This window comes from Lissotriton helveticus, chromosome 4_1 (genome assembly GCF_964261635.1).
Source record: "Lissotriton helveticus chromosome 4_1, aLisHel1.1, whole genome shotgun sequence".
Taxonomy (NCBI): Eukaryota; Metazoa; Chordata; class Amphibia; order Caudata; family Salamandridae; genus Lissotriton; species Lissotriton helveticus.
This window is the reverse complement of record NC_136063.1, coordinates 1122314135-1122337355: the sequence shown is the minus strand read 5'-3', so window position 1 is coordinate 1122337355 and position 23221 is coordinate 1122314135. Positions and strand designations below refer to the sequence as shown.

Below are 23221 nucleotides of genomic sequence, written 5' to 3'. Positions count from 1 at the left end.
CTCTGCCAGCAGGTGTGCCAATGGCAAATAGAAAACTGGAAAGTAATGGTCCTGCATCTTTCATTCCTAGGTCAGACACTATTTGGGTTGCAGCTAGAAGAACTGCTCTGTAGAGCTTTCAAGGATAAAGCGTGGGCTCTTACCTTTGCAATAATTCTCAAATCAGGGTCAGCCTCTGTAAAGTCCTTTTGATGGGGGCATGGCCAAGATGGCGGCGGGATAGGCAGTGTTTTCCTTGGCTCCTGCCCGCCGCCTCCTGAACCGGCACAGCACGGCCCTTCTGGGGCATAAGATAGCTTGAGGTTCGCTGATAACGAAGCAAGTGTCCCTCCGGAGCCACTTGGTGCCCCGTGTCTTGGCAGAGGGAGCAGATTCCGGCGACAACGTGGCACAGCCGGGAGGCTGCCTCGGTCTCTCTGAACTCGAGAGGCCCCAACAACGCGGCGCTCCGAGCTGCAGACCGTCGAGGCCGGCACCTTCCCTCCTAGCTGCTGTGGTGCATGCTTCACGGCCGGTGACCCACACGTCGGGTGCCCGGCCCCAACAGCGGCCCGAGTCTGGGGGATGAGGATCAGCCGAGGATCGACCGGACACCCTGCTGCGGAAACCCTGCCGAGCTCGCCCCTAGGCGCGGGCCGAGTGCTGCTTGCGGAACAGTCATGTAACTTCTGACTGGGCCGCGCAGATCCCCGACCCACAGTAGGGGGAGCACCCGACACAGCAGTGCACAACGCAGCGGTGCAGCAGGTGAGGCCGCGGCATCTGGGGGGGCGGGCCTGCAACTGCCACAGTTCCCCCGCACCGGACCAACGAGCCGATACGGCCCCCCCGGACGGTCTATCCACTTCATGTCTGCTGGGGGGGGGGCACCTGAAGGCCACGTCCTGATTGCAAGCCTGGGATTAGCTGTTTCAGGGCATCAGTATCAACAGAAGAGACTCTGAGGGCTGGAGATTGTAGCGGACTGGGCTGGTGCCATTCGCCCACCAGACCGGCACTGTTGGGGGGGCCCCGCTCGGAACCGTGCCTTGGGATCCACCGGAGAGCGGGTGCAGGAGAGGGGCCCTGAGACGCAACTTGACGCTCGATTGGGTGCGCAGCGGGGACCGGTGTCGGGTTCGTGTCCCAAGCCAGTGGTGATTTGAGGGACCAAGAGAAGCACAAAATCGCGCCTGTACTGGATCTGCGGATACGCAGGGAAGGACCGCCAGACCCCAATGCCGCCGGTATCTGGCGTTGTGAGACGAGGTAGGCTTTGGGCGACCCCTCGAGGACAGAGCTCCCCTACACTTAGCCTCTCATCTCTGTCCTAACCACACAGTTCTGCTGGACATACCGCTTGCCGGAGGGGTGACCCGGGGGCTGCTTCGGAGGGGGCCTGACGCGCACAGAGAGTGGCTTATACATCCTAACTACAGGGCTCTTCACGGGGAAGTCCCAGCTCATACCACATTATATGAGGAGTATTTGGCTTCTGCCTCCACGCCTGGACCCGGAGAATTCCCAGTGGTCATCTCTGACGGGAGCGTGCACACAACAGGAGTTCTGGGAGTCGCCTTTTCACTGGACCCCAGCTGCCAGTGCTGCCGCGATCGGAAGGGCCAACTCGCCTTTGTTTCTGCCCGCCCTACGTCTCCGGGGGAAGCGGCGGCCACCGGCTGAAAGCCCCTTGCCCCCCTGGGGGGCCTGCCAACCCTCAGACGCTGCTTAGTGGGGTGCTTAGGGGGTCGAGTGAGCATGTCCAAAGCCAGGACCAACAAGCCGAAACCCCAGAAGGGCATCTTCGGCCGCCCACAGCCCACTCCTGACATGGCTAACATAGCGCCGGAAGCCGAGACAGCAAAGCGCCCCACGGCGGCGGGGGATGAACCCTTCACGAAGGCCTTCCTAGAATCACTCTTCCTCACTCTCAGGGAAGATATCCAGTCAGTCTAAGCTGAATTTGCCACGGAAATTAAAGATATACGCCGGGATGATGACGGGGTCAGAGAGCGGGTGGCCGCACTTGAAGAGAAGAGCGATTCCAGTCACAGAATTGACGACGCTTCAACAAGAAGTCCTTCGGTTGCAAGACCAGAATAGGGACATGCAAATGCATTTGGAAGATATAGAAAACCACTCCCGTAGACATAACATCCGAATTCGGGGAGTGAGGATGACTGACGACCCTTGAGACCTCTTTGCCTTCACAGTTGGCCCTTTTCCGGCATATACTCAGTGACTCCCACGCGGCTGACGTCGTCTTGGCAAAGAGCACACAGAGTGGGTCCACCCCGCGGTCCCAACGCATCACCGGTGGATATCCTGGTGTACGTTCACGACTTCAAGACCAAAGAATCTATCTTTTCTAAAGCACGGACTCTCCACTCTATCTCATTCCAAGGTCACTCCCCGGCCCTATACCAGGACCTAGCAGTAATCACCCTTCAGAGACGGCGGCAGTTCTGCCCTGTGACCGACCACCTGCAGCAACAGGGGATCTCGTACTCCTGGGGACACCCGTTTCGCCTCATTTTTAGATACAACAGCAAACTCCACCAACTTCGCTCTTTGAAGGAAGCATGCTGACTGCTGGGATAGGCTCCACCGAGTGAGGAGGAGGAAACCGACGGGTCGGGACCCAGGCCGGAGATCTCTCCATCAGGCTGGCAACGTCAGGGCAGAAGGTGGCGCCCTCGAAGACCGCCCGCTTCGGAAATTGCCCGTAGCCAACAGGAAGCACTCGCGGAAGCCACTGAAGCCCTCGCGGGGGAAGGCTCTGAGGACAAGTGATGGGCCTGGAACTACTACACTTTTTTGAACCATCCTAATGCATCCTTGCTGGTTCTGAGTGGGTCGCGGGGGGGAGGGCCTCCCTTCCCATTGATCACACCATGGACCCCAACTGGATGATACACCAGTCGTCTTGGGACGATGGACTTCTCTTTTGAACAGTGCTTGTTCAGGTTGTTTCTAGGTCAGGGGGGGGGTGGGGTATTTCTTTGGTGCGGGTTTTTCAGGTTTTTTTTCGGGTATTGTTCCCCTCGTCCACCTTCCACCCCCTTTCGGGTGCCAGCTTGCAGCGCTATCAAACTCCATTTTCCCCTTTTTAACCAGGAGCTCTTGAGAGGCCCTTCCGGACCGTGTCCCAGCCAGTTCCCACTCCACATGTCACATGCCCCAGAAACCGCTTAAAATTCTCACCCTCAATGTTCGTGGTCCCAACAACCTGATCAAACGCAGAGCGGTCCTCCACTATCTGGAACACTCACAGGCTGATATTTGCCTTTTACAAGAGACTCACCTTGTCCCTAAAGATCACCACAGATTGAGGTCCCGGGCATTCCCCACAGAACTATTCTCCTCTAACTCCACTAAATCAGCCGGGGTTGCTATACTTGTCTCACTCTTTCCAAGGTAAGGTCTTCCAGAAGGAGGCTGAGATTAAGGGCCGCTTGCTCACATACAGATTTCAGGTAGCCGGGATTCCCCTCATAGTGGGTTCTATCTACGCCCCCAATGAAGGTCAGGGGGGATTTTTCCATACAGCACTCCCGGAAGTGACAGCTAACTCTGAACAACACTTGCTGTTAGGGGGAGACTTAAACATGGTCTTCGACAACGTCACTAACCGCTCTGGTCAGCGCACCATGCAGGTCGGAGCTCTCTCCCAAACCGACCTGGATCGGCTTCGCGATCTTGGGCTCTCAGACATGTGGCGCCACTTTCACCCTCATAGACGGGCCTATACATACTACTGAGGGGCACATAAAACATATGCCAGATTGGACTATTTCCTTAGTTCTACCCCCTTACAGGTGCATGCAATAGACACGGAGATCCTCACTGCAACCCTCTCTGATCACTCCCCAGTTGCGGCCACCTTTCACTTCCCACATGTCTGGCAGCCACATCGACACTCGTGCCTGCGCGATGCACTACTACACCATGCGTCTACGGTCACTCAAATCAAGACAGCCATCACAAATTTCTTGACCCTCAACGCCAACCCAGACACATCCTTGGCGACGCAATGCTCTGCCCTCAAAACCGTCCTACGAGGGGAATATATCGCCATATCTGCAGCCAATAATGTGGAACGCAGTAAAACGAGAGCTGAACTAATCCAGCGGGTAGCCGAACTAGAACAAATGCACCAACGAACAGGAGCCTCTCGGGCTGGCGCCAGCTTTGTATGGAAAGGAAACAACCGGCGGCACTAAACCAGGACTAGGCCGAATACTCTGCTCTTCGTCTCCGCCATTCCTATTATACTGAGGGCAATAGATGTGGCCGCCTCCTGGCTCACAAATTGCGTGAGGCGCGACAACGTCAGGGTGTACAGGCCATTCGGGATCCCAGGGGTGAGCTTAAATCGGAGGACGCAGACATAGCAGAAGTTTTCTGAGACTTCTATGCGGATCTATACGCGGATCTATACGCAAGCGACTCTGGGCGCTCTTCACGGTCTTGACTACCTAGAGACCGTGCAGATACCCCCACTCTCTCAAGCACAGGCAGAACACCTAGATAGGGATATAGGGACGGAGGAAGTAATCACGGCCATCTCCCGCCTCAAACTCGGAAAATCCCCAGGGCACTACGGCTACTCGCCAGCCTTTTATAAAACCTTCTGTGGTCAAATTGCCCCCCTGTTGCAGGACCTTTTTAATACCTTTGCACAAACGGGGGCCGTCCCTGGTGAAATGTTGGAAGCCTCCGTAGTAGTAATCCCTAAGCCCGGGAAAGACAAGACGCTTTGTAGCGCCTATAGGCCCATCTCCCTTCTAAACATTGATATAAAGCTCTACACGAGTACATTAGCGATTCGCCTAACGCCCTATATGCCCCCAGCTCATTGAACCGGATCAGGCAGGGTTCATATCGCAGAGACAGACCAGCGATAACACTAAAGGGTACTACACCTTATTGAAAAGGCTTCTTGCACTCAGGGGGAGTATATGCTCCTGCCTATTGACACAAAGAAGGCCTTTCATAGGGTGCACTGGCCCTACCGGGAGCAAGTTCTGTCGAAATCTGGTTTTGGGGACAAACTGAGAACACGAATACTTAACTGTTAACGCTCACCTAAGGCGACGGTCCGTGTGAACGGCCAGACATCGTCCCGATTCCCCGTAAGCAGAGGGGTGTCCCTTTTCTCCCCTCCTCTTCGCGCCTTATATGGAGCCACTGGTGTGGCGAATCAGGCAGCACCCTCTCATTAGCTAGGATTAAATACGGTGGAGATACCCACACCATCAGCCTGTACGCAGACTATATTCTGCTCTCCCTTTCTAACCCGATCCAGACCCTGAGGGCTCTCTTCGTCGAGTTATACAGCTTTGCGTGGGCCTCCGGGTTCAAGATTAATATGGATAAATCTACCGCCCTTGACATTTCACTCGCTCCGGACACTCTGGCTCACATTCGCGACGAACACCCACATCCGCCAGGAGCTAGATCATTGCAACCAACACACACTCTCCTGGCTGGGCAGAATATTGGCCACCAAGATGACCATACTTCCTCAGATTCTTTATCTTTTCCAGACGCTTCCCCTGCGTCCCCCTACAGGCTGGATCCAACAAACCCAATCAGACTTGGCGCAGTTCATCTGGCAGGGCCGCAAATCCAGGTTTAAGCATGCCATAGCAATTTTGCCTCCGGAGCAAGTAGGCATCGGGGTCCCTGACTTGCAGCTCTACTTTTACGCCTTCCAGCTCCACTACCTAGAGAAGTGGAGCCATCTTTAATCCAAGAAACATTGGCTGTTTCAGGATCAAGCAGTTGCCGGCACGCCCCTACAGGGTATCCCCTTCCTTAATAGAGCGCATAGACCATCTAATCATTATGCCTCTCACATTACGGGCACCACGATGGAAGCATGGGATCGCACTGCCATTACCCATGAGTTGATGTTGTTCCCCTCCCAACTCACGCCACTATTTAATAGCCCAGAGTTCCATCCGGGTACTGTTGCCAAGGCCTTCACACACTGGCGCCCTACCCCTTGCAGGGCGTTGGGTCACTTATTTGACCTAGAAGGAATTAACCCATTTACACGCCTCCGGAGAGATTACGGTATCCCAGAAATGGAGAGGCTGTACTATCTACAACTAAGACACTGGACTCTCCAACCACAAATAAGGACCGGGGCTCAGCGATTACTAACTGCATATGAGAAGTGGCTTATCACTCGCTCTGGCGACAAGAAACTCATTTCAGATCTTTACAAGCACCTACTGCTCACCACTGTGCACTCATATAATGCAGGGTGAGCGCGTTGGGAAAGGGACTTAGGCTGCACTCTCACTCATAAGGAATGGGCTAGTATTTATTATAGGGCCAGGCACTCAGCATATCACGCAGGTCTTACCGAGACACTGAATAAAGTAGTAACCTACTGGTATTGCACCCCAGAGCGACTCCACCAGTTCGACCCCCGCCAGAGCGCCCTGTGTTGGCGGGAATGTGGGGAGGTGGGCACACTGGAACATCTTCTATGGGGCTGCAGCCGAATCCAATCGTACTGGTCCCACATTTTAGACGACGTAGACTCGCACCTAGACACACAACTTCCACGCTTCCCGGCCTATATCCTCCTGGGCCAACCCAACCCGCTTATGTATCCGGCTAAGTCAAGGAAAGGGAGCCTGATTGCAATCGCCCTAGGAGCGGCTACCCAGAACATACTTGCACACTGACGCTCCCCCCAGCCTCCTCTACACTCCGGATGGCTGCAGAGACTTTGGACGGTGTTGGGGATGGAAAAGATGTCTCTTACTCCAGCGGGTAGGAGTTCTGAGTGCCCTGAACTGTGGTGCCCTTTCCTAGCGCTGCTCACAACAGAGTTCAGGGAGCTGACGTGTCCTAGATATATGCGACTCTTGCACCTAGAGGATACACTATTACCGCAGGCGAGCTCCACGCGAGGGTCTCGCAGACCGCGATGAATCATGAGGTACTCTGTCCTTTCTCTCCTTTTTTCTTTTAGCCTCTCCCCTTTTTCCTCTTATTTGTATCCCATTTGGTGGATGAGGGGTAGGGGTGGGGGTGGGACTGTTGGTTTTTTTTCTGTTTGCTTCTTGCAGCGCCATCTGTCATCGACTTTACCAGACCCGCTCCATGCAGATTCTACTGTACCACAGCTACCCAGAACACTTGTTGTCTGCACTAAGATAATTTTGAAAGCTGCGGTCATGTTCTTTGTGTCATTTGTCTTGAAACCAACAAAAAGATTTAAACCATAAAGTCCTCTTGATGCAAGTATCCCAAATATAAACACATAGCAATAACGTTTGTGCCCTATGAGAGAGGGTCACTTAGAAAATCAAACACGTAATGGTCAACATGCTTGTATTTATCTCAAACACTGGTAAAACTCTGGTCGCGTTTCAGTCTATAGTTGTTTTGCCCAATATGCTACTCCACAGAGACCAGCCATATCAGACTTGGTGTTGCTGTAATAGGTCATTTTCCTCTAGAGGGGAACACAAACAACCGATGAGAACATAACCAAAAGGCAAGTCTTTGATAAAATGATCAAGTGCAAGAATTGGATCTTTTGAATTCAGGCTGGGCCGTATACTGGGTAAATGTATGCAATACATAAGTGACAACAGCTTGGTTAGAGGCATATGCATCAGAGCTCCTCACATTATCTTCAGAACATATGTCATTTCCAGCAAGAACATTCATAAGTCTTGAACAAAGGTAAAAAGCACAGAAATTCCCAGTCAATTTTTAACAATGCCTATTTTGTGTTATGTGGTGGGTTTGTCTTTGATAGTCAATGAACTGGTTCAACCTGATTCCGATCGCCAATTAGAAGAGATAAAACTGAGATGGACCAATCAGAGCTCACAGAAGAAAGCAGTACCCACATGAAGCAAGAAGTGTACTATACTCCTTTTGACCCTAAAATCATGTAATGGGTCAACCCCACTCATCCTTAAACGAGAGTAATGTGGAGCGATTGTTTTAATTGCTCCTCAAGTTAAAAAGCTGAAATTACGGAACTGTGAAGGGGAGTTTTTCGTCAGAATGGATTCGTACGTCATGGACTGAATTAAGAATAGATAATGCTCTACTGGTATTCCTAATATGGCAGACCAAATTAGACATTCTATGGCTTCCACCCTTCCTCGTTACTTTAGTGCAATTCTGACTTTAAATAAGGAGCACAAGAGCATTGTTCATTCAGACCAGATCGAATCTTGAACTTTCCTCTCCCTTTTTGCCCAACTAGCCTGCCGTGACCGGTTTACCCGGTCATCTGCTTGGGCTAGACCAGGGAAATTCACAAGTCCAGGCCGAACATAATAGAATCATGGTTCAGATACAGGAACTGTAAGATGAGGCTTTTTTTGCATTCTATAACCATTTTTTCTATGGGCGTTTAGCCCAGATGTACCCACACTTCTAGGGTGGGCTACGAAGCTTCAAGCGACCAAGGAAGGGTTTGGATATTTTGAAGGTTGGGAGGACTATGAAACACAACTGCAAACAGCTAGAAAGAAGATGGTACTCCAGCAAAGACCCCACAGACCGACCCACATTTAAGTCATCCATCAACAAATATCACCAACGCCTAAAAGACACGAAAAGAGTGCTCCTGCCCATCCGCCACCAAGAAAACAATGGCCCCGACCCAGGAGCTTTGCGACACCCTGGCAGACTACTTCCGCAACAAGATATTCACCATCTACAACATGAACTCCACCCACTATGGACAACTTACGGGCCCTCTGCCTCCACCACCTCTTCAACCTAGGAAGCAAGGAAATCCCTTGCAAACCCACCTTCATTCTTAACACATACATCACCAGGGCAGCATTCCCTAATGAATGGAAACACGCAGAGGTCAAACCCCTCCTCAGGAAACACTCTGCTGACCCCAGTGAACTCGAGAACTACTGCACTATCTCTATGTTACCCTTCCCTGCCAAAGTCCTCGAGAAGGCCATCAACTGTCAACTCACCATACACCTGCAAGGAAACAACCTGTTATACACCTCCCAATCCAGTTTCCAGGCCAACACCAGCACCAAACTGCCCTGATCTCTGCCACCAACGACATCAGACATAGGAGAAACAGAATCCCTGATCCCCCTCAACCTCGCGGCAGGGTTCAATATCATATCCCACCACACCCTCAACAAGAGACTCCATCACATCAGGATCCAAGGAGATGCCCTCAATTGGATCACCTCAGTCCTCACGGGATGAAACCAGAGTATCCGCGTACCACTCTTCACTTCAGAACCCAACAGCATCCATCATCTGCGGCATCCCTCAAGGTTCATCCCTCAGCCCAAGGATATGACCTCCCCCCCCCCAGCTGACATTGTCAGAATCCATGGCCTCAGCATCATATCCTGTGCAGACAACATTCCGTTCATCCTCTGGCTTTCAGAAGACCCCTCCACCACGAGGACCAATCTCCACAACTGCATGATGAGTGTCCCTGAGACAAAGACCAACTGCCTGAAACTCAACATGGACAAGATGTAGTGCGGATTTTTAGGAACACCTCCCTGTAGAATGACACCTGGTGGCCCTCCAAACTCAGACTGACACCCACTCCGACAGATCACACCTGCAACCATGGCATCATCCTAGACAGCAAACCCACCATGAAATGCCATATTAACGCAGTCTCCTACACTTGCTTCCACACCCTATACCTCCTCCGAAAAATCTTCTTTCAGATGACTCCCCATCAACACAAGGAAAACCGTGCTCAAGCCCTATTCACCAGCCAGCTGGACAACAACAACATGCTCTATGCAGCAATCATCACCCATCTCCTTAAGAGATTCCAGAACATACAGAACACAGCTACCAGACTGATCTTCAACCTCATTAAACATACCCACATCACCCCCACACCTCAGGACCCTCCACTGGTCCCATCCCGAAAAGATGCCAATTCAAGATGCTGACACACGCTTACAAGGCCCTCCATGATCAAAGACCAGCATACATCAACCCCCTCCTGAACTTACACCAACCCCCTAGGCACTGCGCTCCGCATCCCTCACACACACACTCCCGGCATAAGCTGCAGCTAGAGTGGAGGACGCTCCTTCTCCTACTCGCCCACCAAGTCATGGAACAATCTTCTCCCTCACTTCTGAACATCATCCTCCCACCATAAATTCAGAAAGGGATTCAAGACCTGGTTTTTCCACTGATCCCAGCAAGATCCTACAGCCTGGAGACCTTCACAGGTGATTAGCTGTGCTCTACAAATCCAAGCTTATGGGGGTGGTGGGGAAAGAGGGGGAGGGGGTAAATTTATTTTAAAAAAAAAAACCACTTGCCTGCAGGCTGGCCGACCGGCTCTCGCCTCTCAGTCCTCTTCCACTCCTCGATCGACAGCAGGAACCAGGAAGCACAAATGCTCCAAGACTCCCCTAGCCAATCACGACATTGCCTTACAACAGCGTTTTGACCGATCTAAGCACTGTGATTCGATGCTCAGAGAGGGACTGCCAGGTTGAGCATATTCTCCACCCAGGCTGTGCAATAAAGCCGATGGAGAACATGCAAAGTGCACATGACTGTTTAGTCGGCCGAAGACGGCGGGCCAAACTGTCATGCGCACTTAGAGTGTGGTCACCATTCTTTTCCCTGGTTCCTGCTGTGGCCATCTCAGCCCCGCCCTGCTTCTAAGCTGGAATGGAAAATTAAAATGATAACATTGGTTATTGTCATTTTAGTTTTCCTTTCAGAACTGCTTGCAGAGCAGTGGGGCGACCCTCCTGTGCCTTAGCTGAGGAGCCAGCACTAGTTTATTGATTTATTGACAATAGCTAGATGCTGCACATTGCCCAAATTGTCATAAGGTGGGAGGGATCCTGGAAGCTCATTGGCTAATGTCTGCATTTTACCCCAGTGCACCTTTGGGGCATAAATATGTCACCTGTGGCACCCTGAACCTCAGGTAACTAGAGAAAGGAACAAAAAAGGACTGCTCTGACGACCCTTGGACCTGGAAAGAGGCTGCACCAACTGCTGGACAGCACCTGCTCCTCCTTGAGCGAGCAAAGACAGGACTGTGTATGTGATGTTTGGGTCTTTAAGAAGTCGTTTGAGAGCCCTGGACTGAAAGGGTGAACTCAAAGGGTCAGCCGGCTGACCCACTATTCCACCACCAGGGCCATCAAAGCTGTAGTACCTCACCTGGCTGGTCAGTAGCCAATGGCAAAGAAATGCAGCAGACCACTGGTGTGCAGCTAAGAACTTGTTTTCTTGGGACTCGAGTATTGTCTGCCAGACCCAGTATAGTCACCAGAGTGCAAATTGCTCAACAAAGACGGTCACTAGCCCTCACCAAAGGAAACAGCTGGACCTGCTGTGACCAGAGATCAATAGTGCAGTTGCTGCTGAAATTCTACTGACCCAAAGAGGACTTTGAGGGACATCTATCCCTCTGGCCAAAGACGTCCCACCTTACCTGTGGATCGAGGAATGAATGCATGGAGACCCCAATTGATCACACAGCATTCAGAGTATTTTTTAGCATCTTGTACCCTCCACATCAGAACACTTCATTGAAGCCTACAGCAGTTTTAATGTAAACTGTGCAGGACCAAAATAATGAGATTTACATTTTCTTAAAACATCTATATCTCTGGAGGATCTTGATAATCTTATATTTTTTACATAAATTGTGTATGATTTATTTCATGTTCTGTGACTCTAATTCTGTTTGGTGCTAGTGAATGCTTTACACTAATTATTTGTTTAAGACTTGCAGCTCAAAATTATAGCTTTTTATGGCTGAACATGAGGTTTTAAAAACTGACTACATCCAAGATAGTGTTGTGAGTATATTACATGATGACGTCATAAAACCACACCAAGTAATACACCACAATCCTCACAGGGACCAGGTTTGTCCAGCTGAAAGAGTAACCTTTTCAAAGTCTGGTGTGAAGAGTTCTGTTCACAGTGAAGAAGACCGTGAGGAGCAGGAAAAGAATTGCAGATGGTCACCACTGTAGCATGAAGAGCAGGCTGAGCAGTGCAGGTTGTCTTCGATGTAGCACAAAGAGGCGGTCAGGCATCGTGGACAGTTCTGCTGGAGCTTTACATTGTTGGTCACTGTGGGCTGTTGCTGGTGTAGCGCCAAGTGCAGGCTGGCAGTTGCTGTAGCACAAACAGCAGGTCTCACTGGAGCATCGCGTTAGCAGTTGTCACGGGCAGCAGTGTATTGGCACGAAGGGGGTCATTCGCGGTTGCGAACAGCCCAAATTTCTGCATTTCACCTTTTCTTCTTGAGATCAACTCAGACTGATACCAGCCAAGGGTCCAGGACCTACTAGACACCTGTCAGGATAAGATACTCATTCCAGCAGAGACCAGCACGGCTTAGGCCTGTCGAAGTGCAGGTCCAGGAAGGCCCAGTTGCATCAGGTGAGGGGGACACTTGCAGGAAGGCCTCTGGAGCTTGTTATGTCCCTGTATGTCAAACATGAGGTCAGCCAACTGACCCTTGGAGTCACTCTGGTTATCCTAGGATTAAGGTAAGCAGGTACAGTATTCCTTCTCAAACAGCAAAGCAGTAATCAAGCAGTAGGGCAGTCCTATGGCAGAGGAGCAGCCCTCGTTCTTTAATGTCCAGGAGTGTTTTGAGGAGTGGCTCTGGGGTCCAATATACATATATACCTACTGCTAGCCCTTGTGAGGGGGGATTCCCTTTACTACCCTCACATTTAGTTCTGGGAAGTTCTCCCCCTTCCTCGTGCCAGGCCTCAAAACTGTCTGGGGTGACAAAAAGCTAGTGTCCGGTCCCTTTATGTGTGCTAGAGGCAAGCCCTTTGAAGTGCCAGTGGGCTAGAGCACCGCCCCACCCCTACTCATCCTGGCAGGATGGCCCATCCTGCCCGCACCCAGTCCCCTTTATGTCACTGTCTGGGAGTAATATACACATCCCAACAGCAGGGCCATTCACAGGCATGTGACCCAGGACACTAGCAGGAGGCATGAATGGTTAAGACAAGAAATGCCAAATGCCAACTTTCTAAAAGGGCATTTTCAGAATTTTAACTTAAAATCTGACTTTACCTTTAAAGAGTATTTTAAATTACAATTTCATTTGAGTGTAAGCAGCATATTTCTATCTGCTCCCAATCTAAAGTTATCAGTTAATAAATGTCATATTATCCTAGTGTTAGTAAATAGGAAAGGTAGTCCTTACAGAGAAAACATCTTTAGAAGTTTTTCACTCTCAGGACACTTAACACTTTAGTACGCATGTCCTCCTTTTTAAATTCAATGCACCCTGCCCTATGAACCTTTAGGGCCTACCTTAGAGTGACCTCTATGTATTAAAAAGGAAGGTTATGTAAAAACTGCACTGTAGACTGCAGTGTCCGACCTGATACTTTCCAAAAGGCTACTTTAGTGGGCCCGATGAATAATGCAGGCCCACTAGTAGAATTTAACTTACAGGCCATGGGTACATTTAGTACAATGTACTAGAGACTTGCAAGTAAATTAAATGTGGGAATTAGGTGTAAGCCAATTTTACCAAGTTTGAAGGAGCAGGCACTGCGGAATACTATCCAAAAGATGTCTGGCCTACGAGTACTTCTAACCTTAGCATGGACTGCCCTCTTCTGCACCCACCACAGCCTGCCACCATCCTTTATAATAACCATTCCTATCAAAACAGCTTACCCTTTTAAAATTGCATGTGTGTGCCCTATGATCTATTTAAAACAATTGTACGATGAAAAGGACCAAACATCTTTTTATGGGGCTAGTGCATACAATGGAAGATGTATATTCTTTCTCATACAACACCTGAATGCAGCACAATATATTCCATCAACTATTATGCTACTTTCAAACATGAGCAAAACAAACAATTTATGGACGGAATGCTGGACAATGCAAATATTCACCCCAGTCACAAGGATCTGGGTTAAATCCATCATTCTTTTGATCACCACACGACCCCAGTTTGGACCTCAGCCATATGCAAATCAGTCTTGACCCTGTTCCTTGTGGGAACAGTCCAGCCCGAACTGCCAAGCCAGGGAACCTCTATAGAACTGAACAGGCAGTGTGGGCCCCATATTTTCAAATTCTTTTTAATGCAATTTTAAACTGGATGCTGCACCCAGCCACTTGGGCTGGGGCCGAAATCATCCCAATAAACAAAAAGGGGTCCCCAATTGATCCTGTAAGCTACAGACCAATAAGTCTGATAGACGTATCCCAAAAAATCTATGCCAGAGTGCTTTTAGCTAGGCTAAATGAGTGGATGGAGGAACACGACATTTTGACCCCCCTCCAAGCGGGTTTCAGTAGCAAAACCTCGACCATTGATCAGCTGTTTAGGTTACAACTGATCCACTGGAAACACAGTCTTGGAGGGTGGAAGTCTGTTCCTCACGTTCGTTGATTTAAAATCAGCCTTCGAAATATGGTTGATCACGAACAACTGTGGGGTATACTGCTGGACATGGGAGTTCCTTCATACCTATGCCACCAGTTTAGGCGTCTCCATGTAGGGACCTACGCCAGAGTGAGGTTTGGTAAGAATGGCAATTTGACCTCTCCTTTCCCTGTTGAGAAGGGGGTGAGACAGGGGTGTGTGCTCGCGCCAACCCCTTTCTCCCTCTTTCTCAACAGGCTAATCAAAGATCTCCTTGCTGTCAGAGATATAGATCCCCCACAAACTTGCAGACCGCATAATCCCTGCATTAATGTTTGCGGACGATACCATGCTCCTCTCGAAATCACCTATGGGGATGCAGCGTATCCTAGAGTAATTCGGTCAGTTCTGTAAAAGGAGGAATCTGGTGGTTAATCTTTTAAAGACCAAATATATGGTATTCAATACAAACACCACCAACCACCCTCACCCCACCCTGGATGGAAGAGACCACTAGAGAGAGTCTCTGTCTTTGATTATTTGGGACTCTCTCTAAATGATAAAATGGGGTAGTCCTCCCGAATTATTAAGGCCAACCTAAAACTGACTCAGGCCACTGGTGGAATCCTAAAGCTTTATAAAACCTCGACCTCAAAGATCATAAGCCCCCCAGCAGAAATGTATAAAATACAAGCCAGGGGATCAGCTAAACACGGGGCAGAGTTGTGGGGGCATCGCTTGGTGAGTGCACTCACAGTTACTGAAAATAATTTTATGAGGCAGATTCTAGGCTTACCTAAGAATACACCTACCACCCCACTTAGAATGGACCTGGGTATTAGTCCAATAGCAGATTTGATCTCGTCGCGCCCACTGTTATATTGGCGACGCCTCTGGAGCATTCCAGAATTGGCCCACTATAGGGACGATTTAAAAGCTGTGCTGTCCATTATGGGGGCAGGTAAAATCCCTTGGTTGGCATTTGTAAGGGACACAGCGAGATCATTGGGGATGGGAGATCTTTGGTCTAAGCCAGAAACTGCATGTCCTGAAATCCCAAAAAAAAACCTTAGCATCTGCCTTGAAAGATTACAGTTTGGGACGTATTGTGCAGAAAGTTGATGCTTCTTCTTTAACTTATGATTTCTTGAACCATAAGTGCCAATACGAATTCGAAGAAGTGATCGACAATATGCAACCAGTATTACTGAGAAAGCTCTATCTACAATTTAGGTACGCGACCCTCCCACTCAACGCACGCACAAACAAGTGGGAAGGCGGGGCAGTCCGCCTTTGTACTGGGTGTTCAGTGGAGGAAGAAACTGCTATACATGTGGTATTCTTCTGTCCAGCATATAGGAGTCCAAGAACAATATGGGTGATCCAATTTTGTAAAAACATGGGTATCAGTAACTATAGAGAAACCTTCAGAATTCTAAAACCAGATACTGACCCAGCTACTGTTGCTGTGATGTCGAAATTTCTATTTGCAATGTGGTCCAAGAGAAGGTATCTGCTAGCTGCAGGTTCTGTGAACTTGTAACCTGTATGTAAACGTTTATCTATGGCAATGTGCTAATGAAGAGGGCTTTATCTGCCGTTTCTTTAAACTCCTCCCCAATGTAATCTGCCTAAAATGAGGGTAAATGATGAATGGGCTTCCTCATCTTATCTTTAGCCGTACACTATTTACTGGTTGGGCCTTTTATGCTTGCGATGTTTTTATAATATTGTTCTAATTCGATTTTAATATTCACATATTAATTTATATTTTTAAGACATATTTTTATAACCTTTTCCCAGACTGCTGCTATTAATGGCCTTTCTCCCTATTTGGACATATTGTATTTTTACAGTGTTTATATCTCTGCACCTGTGAATTGGACTCTCCATTGTTTTTTTATTTTTTTATTTCTCTTGATTGTAAAAACTGTACTTTTTTCCAATGTACTTTTATGGCCATATTTGCCGAAATAAAGTTATTATGAATGAATAAAAGTAAGAATATCGGAGGAATCTGAGACCGTAATGAGTGATTTGCCTGACAATGACTCATTTCTAAGAGGATCTTGGGGTCCTATATATTATCCCATAGTCCTCCCCCCAGAGTTACCAAAGCCTGTATGCGGGATAAAGGTCTTCTTTTAAAATTAAATCTACCAGAAGTTGTTACAGATGTTTCTCTGATTCACTGGACTATTCACGTAAATTACATCTCAAGTTTTAATGGCATCATTAAAGGATGAAAAGTTATAGGTGGTTAAGAGGAGACAGCAATTTTTTCTAGACTTTGATCCTTGTCGTGCAGGCTCATCCAATGGTGAAAAAATACCATAGAACCAGTTTTCCACACCATTTGCTTAAAGGACAATTCCACCAGTTGTGAATTGGACCTTTCTTTGAAGTGAAGTGATGTGCGCCGTGCATGTTGGAAAATAACCACTTGTACAATGTTTTACTCTTGCAGAAAGGGGCGGTTGACGTTATTTTACCCCGTGATGAGGTTAAGATCCAGGCGAAGTCCAGTACTGACCCCACCCTACTCTCAGATGTGGCACCGCATATAACCTCAATCCTTTCGCATAAAGACAAGCACTAGAATGAAATCAGAGGTGGCACTTTTTCTGTGCACGCATGTACCAAAACCATAAAAATAGACAGACCTGCTTCCATAGCATATGTTAATTAACGAAAATGAAATAATTACTTACTGCCTTTTTGTTTTATTTCTAGGCCTGCTGCTAGCTGCTTGCTTCGTTTGAATGACTAATGCTGCAGCTGCGCACTACGCAGAGGCTGGCGAAAAGCGGGGATTCTGATCGGCATTGGTCCATCCGACTCGGTGGGGAGGGGGGCACTTGTCGATGCAAAGCCAAGGAGGGAGAACAGGGCTGACATCACCCCGCCCAGGAAGTTTCTGGTGGTGTCCGTGTGCTGTCCGTGTGCCTCGTGATATTTTACAGCATGAACAAATACAGCCCAATCAGTCACCCAGGCAGGCATCGATTTACCCTTTATTGTGTAATATAATCTCTTCGCCATCACTGGGGAGACCGCTATTTCGTTAAGACCCGGCCCTAAGAAATAGGTGCCGGTGTTAAGCACCGGAAAGCACCGGCACAAATTAAGCACTGCTGAAACCAGTCCAAGGATGCTTATTGCCAGTCCAGGGAGGACCTGGCCTGGCAGTTTGGGCTGGACTGTTCCCGGTGGGCGCAGGGGTCAAGACTGATTTTCATTCATTCAAAAGTACTGATTTGTATATGGCTGGGTCCAAACTGGAATTGCATGGTGAGCAAATAAAACGATGGATTTAGGCCCAGATCTCTGTACTGGGATGAATGTAAGACATTGTTCTGCATTCTGTCCATCAATTGTTCTTTTTGCAACTTTCAAACATGAGTGCAGCGTTAAACTAGTGTTTTACCAACCACACCCTAAATATCTTTCTAAAGATTTATTCCAAGAAAGTAATAACATGTATAATATGCTGTTTAACAGCCTCGAAAACCCCCAGGCCTGTGCGCCAGAAGGGGCGAAAAAATAAATAATTGATTTCAAATCGATCAACGTGATACTATATATATATATATATATATATATTTATTTATATACACACACACACACTAACTTGTAATGTGCCGATTTAACAAAGAAGTACATTGTGAAACTAAACAAAGGGTGAAAGCATTCCTATTCTATACTTTTAATTCGTGAGGTCCGTCCGATTGCCATCATGAAGGACCACGACTTCAGTAGTCCTTTTGAAAGTAATCTTAACATTATTATGTGTTTTATAAAGGAAGCTGCATCCATTATATTCATATTTGCCAATGCCAGGCCTTAATTTTAGTCATAAATGTATGTCTATATATGTCTCGATGAGCGAAACACCCCAAGGATACCCTCAAATAAAAAAGCAGGCTTTGGCACAATTTGGAAAATTAAATCCGGAGTCAATTTTCGAATTTTCCTGCTGAATGTTTTGTTATATTTGGATAAGTCTGTCACATAAATAACACGAGTCTCTCACCCACTTGAAATGTGTCGGAAAACAGCAAGGAGGGAGGAAGATGGCAGACGCTAAGTGTTAACTTTTAGCTATTAAAGTTGAAAAAGAGTGACAGAAGCTACTTTGGGAACAACCTTTATCAAAGCCAATAGGTCTACGTTGCATTTTGAGCCCGGATTAAAACATGACTATTAAAAGTGCATAGCTGTAAAAAAATTAACCAAACAGTTGCTTTTTCTAAACAATGCGGCTATAAGATAAATACTCGAATGCATTGAAATGATTCTTTACAGTGGTTAAAGAGACAGATGTGTATCATGGGCCATTCATTGCCCAAAAAGGGAACTTCCCCTTTGAACATCTATTTGATTTTTTTTTTTTTACTTAACTGTGCATCATAACCAAGATGGCTCTCATGGTTCTAACGGGCACTTCACAAACGACATATCTTAACATCAAAGTCAGAACGGACTTCGGATCTTGGTGCCTGCACTATTAGTTTTCCTCAAGACACATTCTGATCCCTATCAGGCTCAGTCAAGTACAGCACAACCTCCTACCGAGTACAGAAAGGTAACCCAACAGGTAAATGATTTGTGTTTTTACATCTGCTATCTCCTTCTAGCCAGAACCAATGCCCAAGACCTAATACAAGAATTAAAGTGTGCATTAAAATGGTTGGGCACCACTGTTCTTTGAATTCTGGTAAATCAGTGGTTGGGTTGAAGGATATTCTACTTGAATCTCCAGCACTTCAGATTCAGGCCACCAGAACTGACATAAAAGCGGAAACTAACAGTCTTTAGATTGAAGACCACTGTGAATCAGAGTTCAAACTGAACTAAACATTGTCAGTTATGAGAGGGAAACAAAATGACTGAAAGTGGGAGCAAGAAATCTTTGAAGAGGGAAATCCCACATTGATAGGAGATTAGAATGAAAGAGAAATATTTTTTAATGGATTACTTTAATTGACATTGATGAAGTTATGAATTTATTTTATATGGTGTAAGTTTTATATTGATCTTATTGATGCAATGGCTTTTTAACTTGTTTAATATCTGTACTTTTTATGCTTTGAAATAATGCTAAATAATATAATGTTTGACTGACTGACGAGTATGAAAACCAATGAACGAGAGGTGTGGCACCGTTGCAATACATGGAAACACATAACAGAGACGGAAGTGATGTAGTCTAAGTATTGGGAGCAGCTGGGAAGACTTGTTAAAACCCTGGGCAGAGGGCACGACCAGAGAAGGAATCGCGTGGGCTTGAAATATAGGACTGCACTGCTCTAAATGATGAATTGACTGTCAGAATGTTTTTTTTTACATGCACGTGGGAAGTTTTGTGGAGTTGTGAGCCTACAATATATTGTTGTGTACTTGATAAAAGAATAAAGATAGAAATGAAAAATAATTGTCCAATACTTATTGGCTGCAAGTATGCACCACTATTTATCAATGTCAATTTCTCCAACTGAAAAAGAGGTGTTATAACTGTTTAGTTCGAGAATATAGTTTTTTTTTTCTAAGATCGTGTACAGCCTTGGTTGCTAAATCTTGATCTGGATACAACTGCATTTTACGCTTACTTTAGGAAATGGTCCTAGTGAAATATAGATTTTGCCTCAAAATGTCTGTCCTTCAAGCTACACCAGGAAATTGTACACAATCAGAAAATGGAGAAGAATAAATATCCTTACCTTAACAACATGCATTTCTACTCCATACATTTCTAACCATTTAGCCTTATTCAAGTAGCAGAGTTCAGCCTGTGCAGGATTCTTTCCCCTGTGAACATTGAACACAAATATAATGGCAAACAATAAGTTATACATACAATCAAGGGCTTTTTTAAGTGAAATTGGGATTATATTTCACTATTCCAAAACAACATACATATTGATGCAAACATTCCCTTAATGTGACTGGTGCTGCATCCTACCAAATAACCTGCTTGAAATATACAGCAAACTCATATGGAATTAGCTGTGATCAATAACATATAAAGGCCACTGAGTGTGGTCATTTAAAGATGCACGTGGTTTTCTAAGGATATTATGCCACGAGGCAAATTAGAGGCAACATGCCTCTCCACAATACACAACTCACATCCACATAACATTGAAATACTCTGTGTAAAGTCGTCAGGCTGGATAGGGGACAAGGTGCAAGTAAAATATGCATGCATAACTTTAAAAAAGGCTTATATTGGGATGCTCTGATACAATGAAATGGTAGAGGGGGCTACTATGTTGCAGGCGTTCAATCGGCTAAGGGAGGAGTTCCGTAAGAGGCATGGAAGAAACAAGATTGATTGTCCTCAAAGTTCTTCAGATGTTTAGAAATGGTAAAAAGGTTGGGAGGCAACTTCTCAGTAAGATTCATGTAGTGAATACCTATGCCAGACTCTTGGACTACAGCATGGTGTTTGGGAGGGGGGCAATGCAGCTGGGTGAGATTAGAGAGATATTTTCCACCTTCTCTGGTTTTTAGTAATGTTTTCTGTATATTGCATTTCAAATGGACTGCAAACATCCCACAAGGGCTTCTCTGACTTCCATGTAAAACATTTTTACATAACGAGCAATGAAAGGATGAGTGCTACACAGGCCGCTGAGAGGTGTTTCCAGGGTTCTCAAAATCCTTGAGTCCATGCATTAGTAGCTTACCAAGTCCAGGGTTTTGTTTTGCTTTCTGAGAATCGAATTGCAGTTTATCCTAATATAAATACAGGACAAGTCACAGAATTCCAAGCCTTCATCTGCATCGTATGAGTTACTCATGCATGGCCTGGGAAACTTCAGAGCTGGGAGATACGTCCTGGAGGCTTAAAGTGGTGCATATGGTGAGGGGCATGTGCATAGTCAAAGGGTGGAAGAGGTAAAGAATGCAGACTTGCAGGGAATGCTCTGAAAGTGGTGTGGTGTGGTGATATCAAGGTGGGGAGAGTCAGAAAGGGAGAGTGTGAAACTGATCAGATCCAAAGAAAACATTTGGGGACCTCTGTTTATCTATGAGAGACGGCCGGCAATGCTAAAGTCTTAAGTAGATGGACATATGGCACCCCAATTAGTTTCTGTGCTTTGGAGAAAACATTGATGTTATTGAGGACACTCTCGAGTGGAGACAACTTAGTCTGGGAGCAGCCACCTCCCTAGAGTTGACTCGTATAGTGCTGGACCTGTGCCCTAAAGGGACTACTTCTTTGATGATTATGCAAACTCTAAGGCACCATCAAGCGCTCAGCCTTCAAGTTGGCGAAAACTGCATTATTTAGAAATTCATGTTGTGCCTTTTTGTGAAAGCTGTTTGATGGTGCAAAGGCACAACTATTTAAAAACAATTTATAGATTTGACCAAAATACTGTTCATGTACAGCAGACTCAGCCTTTTTTCATAACACTTACTGGATGGTTTCTAAAAATGAAGTCAGCATAACGATGTTAACTCTTTAAATGGACACTAAGGACGAAGGCCATTTTGGCTATTTATTTTTGGCTACAGCCAAATACCTGACCCTGAAGGTTCTTGGATGGATTTTCTTTAGCAAGATAAAACATGTCACTTCTAGAGAGTCTACAAGTAAGTAAACACAGCGATATGTGCACTCAGGAAACAAATTCAAAACTATTTCGATCTAACAATATTAACATCATAAACGTAATTACGTGTTCTGCAGGCCGCCTGGTTCGAAATGGAGAGAGATACCTAGATGAATATCTAGGTTAACCCAGTGCACTACAAATGTGTCAAGTATCAGTGTACAATCATCATGAAAATTATTCAAAATAACACTGTGTAAATACAATGAATCAATATTAATCAAAGAACTTCATCAGTTGCATCAAGTAAGTTCAAGAAAATCATCTAAAGCTTCAGTGGTTAGTAATCTGTGTTGTTTATTCCATCGTCATAGCAGATCAATTCCAATGTTAAAGAAATGAAATGTTGCTTGAATTCAGCATACAGAAACAGGTTTCAACGGTTCCCAATGCATTCTGGGGTTGTTTTAACGGTTCCAGCATTCACCGAGCCGCAGCACCAGCAGCAAAGGGCCGGGCCTAGCTCCGCCTGCTCCCCGGCCGGGCTTGGCTCCGCCGGGTCCCTCCCACCACCAGTGACGCCCTGAGCAGCACCAGGAGGCGCATAAAGGCAGCGCCGGTGCCGAGTACATTGGGGTTGTTTTAACGGTTCCAGCGTTCACCGAGCCGCAGCACCAGCAGCAAAGGGCCGGGCCTAGCTCCGCCTGCTCCCCGGCCGGGCTTGGCTCCGCCGGGTCCCTCCCACCACCAGTGACGCCCTGAGCAGCGCCAGGAGGTGCATAAAGGCAGCGCCAGTGCCGAGTACATTGGGGTTGTTTTAACGGTCCTACGTTCACCGAGCCGCAGCACCAGCAGCAAAGGGCCGGGCCTAGCTCCGCCTGCTCCCCGGCCGGGCTTGGCTCCGCCGGGTCCCTCCCACCACCAGTGACGCCCTGAGCAGCGCCAGGAGGCGCATAAAGGCACCGCTGGTGCCGAGTACATTGGGGTTGTTTTAACGGTTCCAGCGTTCACCGAGCCGCAGCACCAGCTGCAAGGGGCCGGGCCTAGCTCCGCCTGCTCCCCGGCCGGGCTTGGCTCCGCCGGGTCCCTCCCACCACCAGTGATGCCCTGAGCAGCGCCAGGAGGCGCATGAAGGCAGCCCCGGTGCTGAGTACATTGGGGTTGTTTTAACAGTTCCAGCGTTCACCGAGCCGCAGCACCAGCAGCAAAGGGCCGGGCCTAGGTCCGCCTGCTCCCCGGCCGGGCTTGGCTCCACCTGGTCCCTCCCACCACCAGTGACGCCCTGAGC

The 23221-nt window shown here is 47.5% G+C and overlaps 1 protein-coding gene across 2 annotated transcripts in view; it reads right to left on the bottom strand.

The window, feature by feature from the left end:
- The window catches only part of EPB41L4B (erythrocyte membrane protein band 4.1 like 4B), a 935352-nt gene that overhangs the window by 161647 nt on the left and 750484 nt on the right, over positions 1–23221 (bottom strand). For both annotated transcript variants that reach the window (XR_013610581.1, XM_078687730.1), the window contains exon 8: positions 20092–20179. Coding sequence is in view for 1 of the 2 variants with exons in the window: in XM_078687730.1 (XP_078543856.1) it covers positions 20092–20179 (88 nt within the window). In the remaining variant the exon portion in view is untranslated. The remainder of the gene's footprint in view (positions 1–20091; positions 20180–23221) is intronic.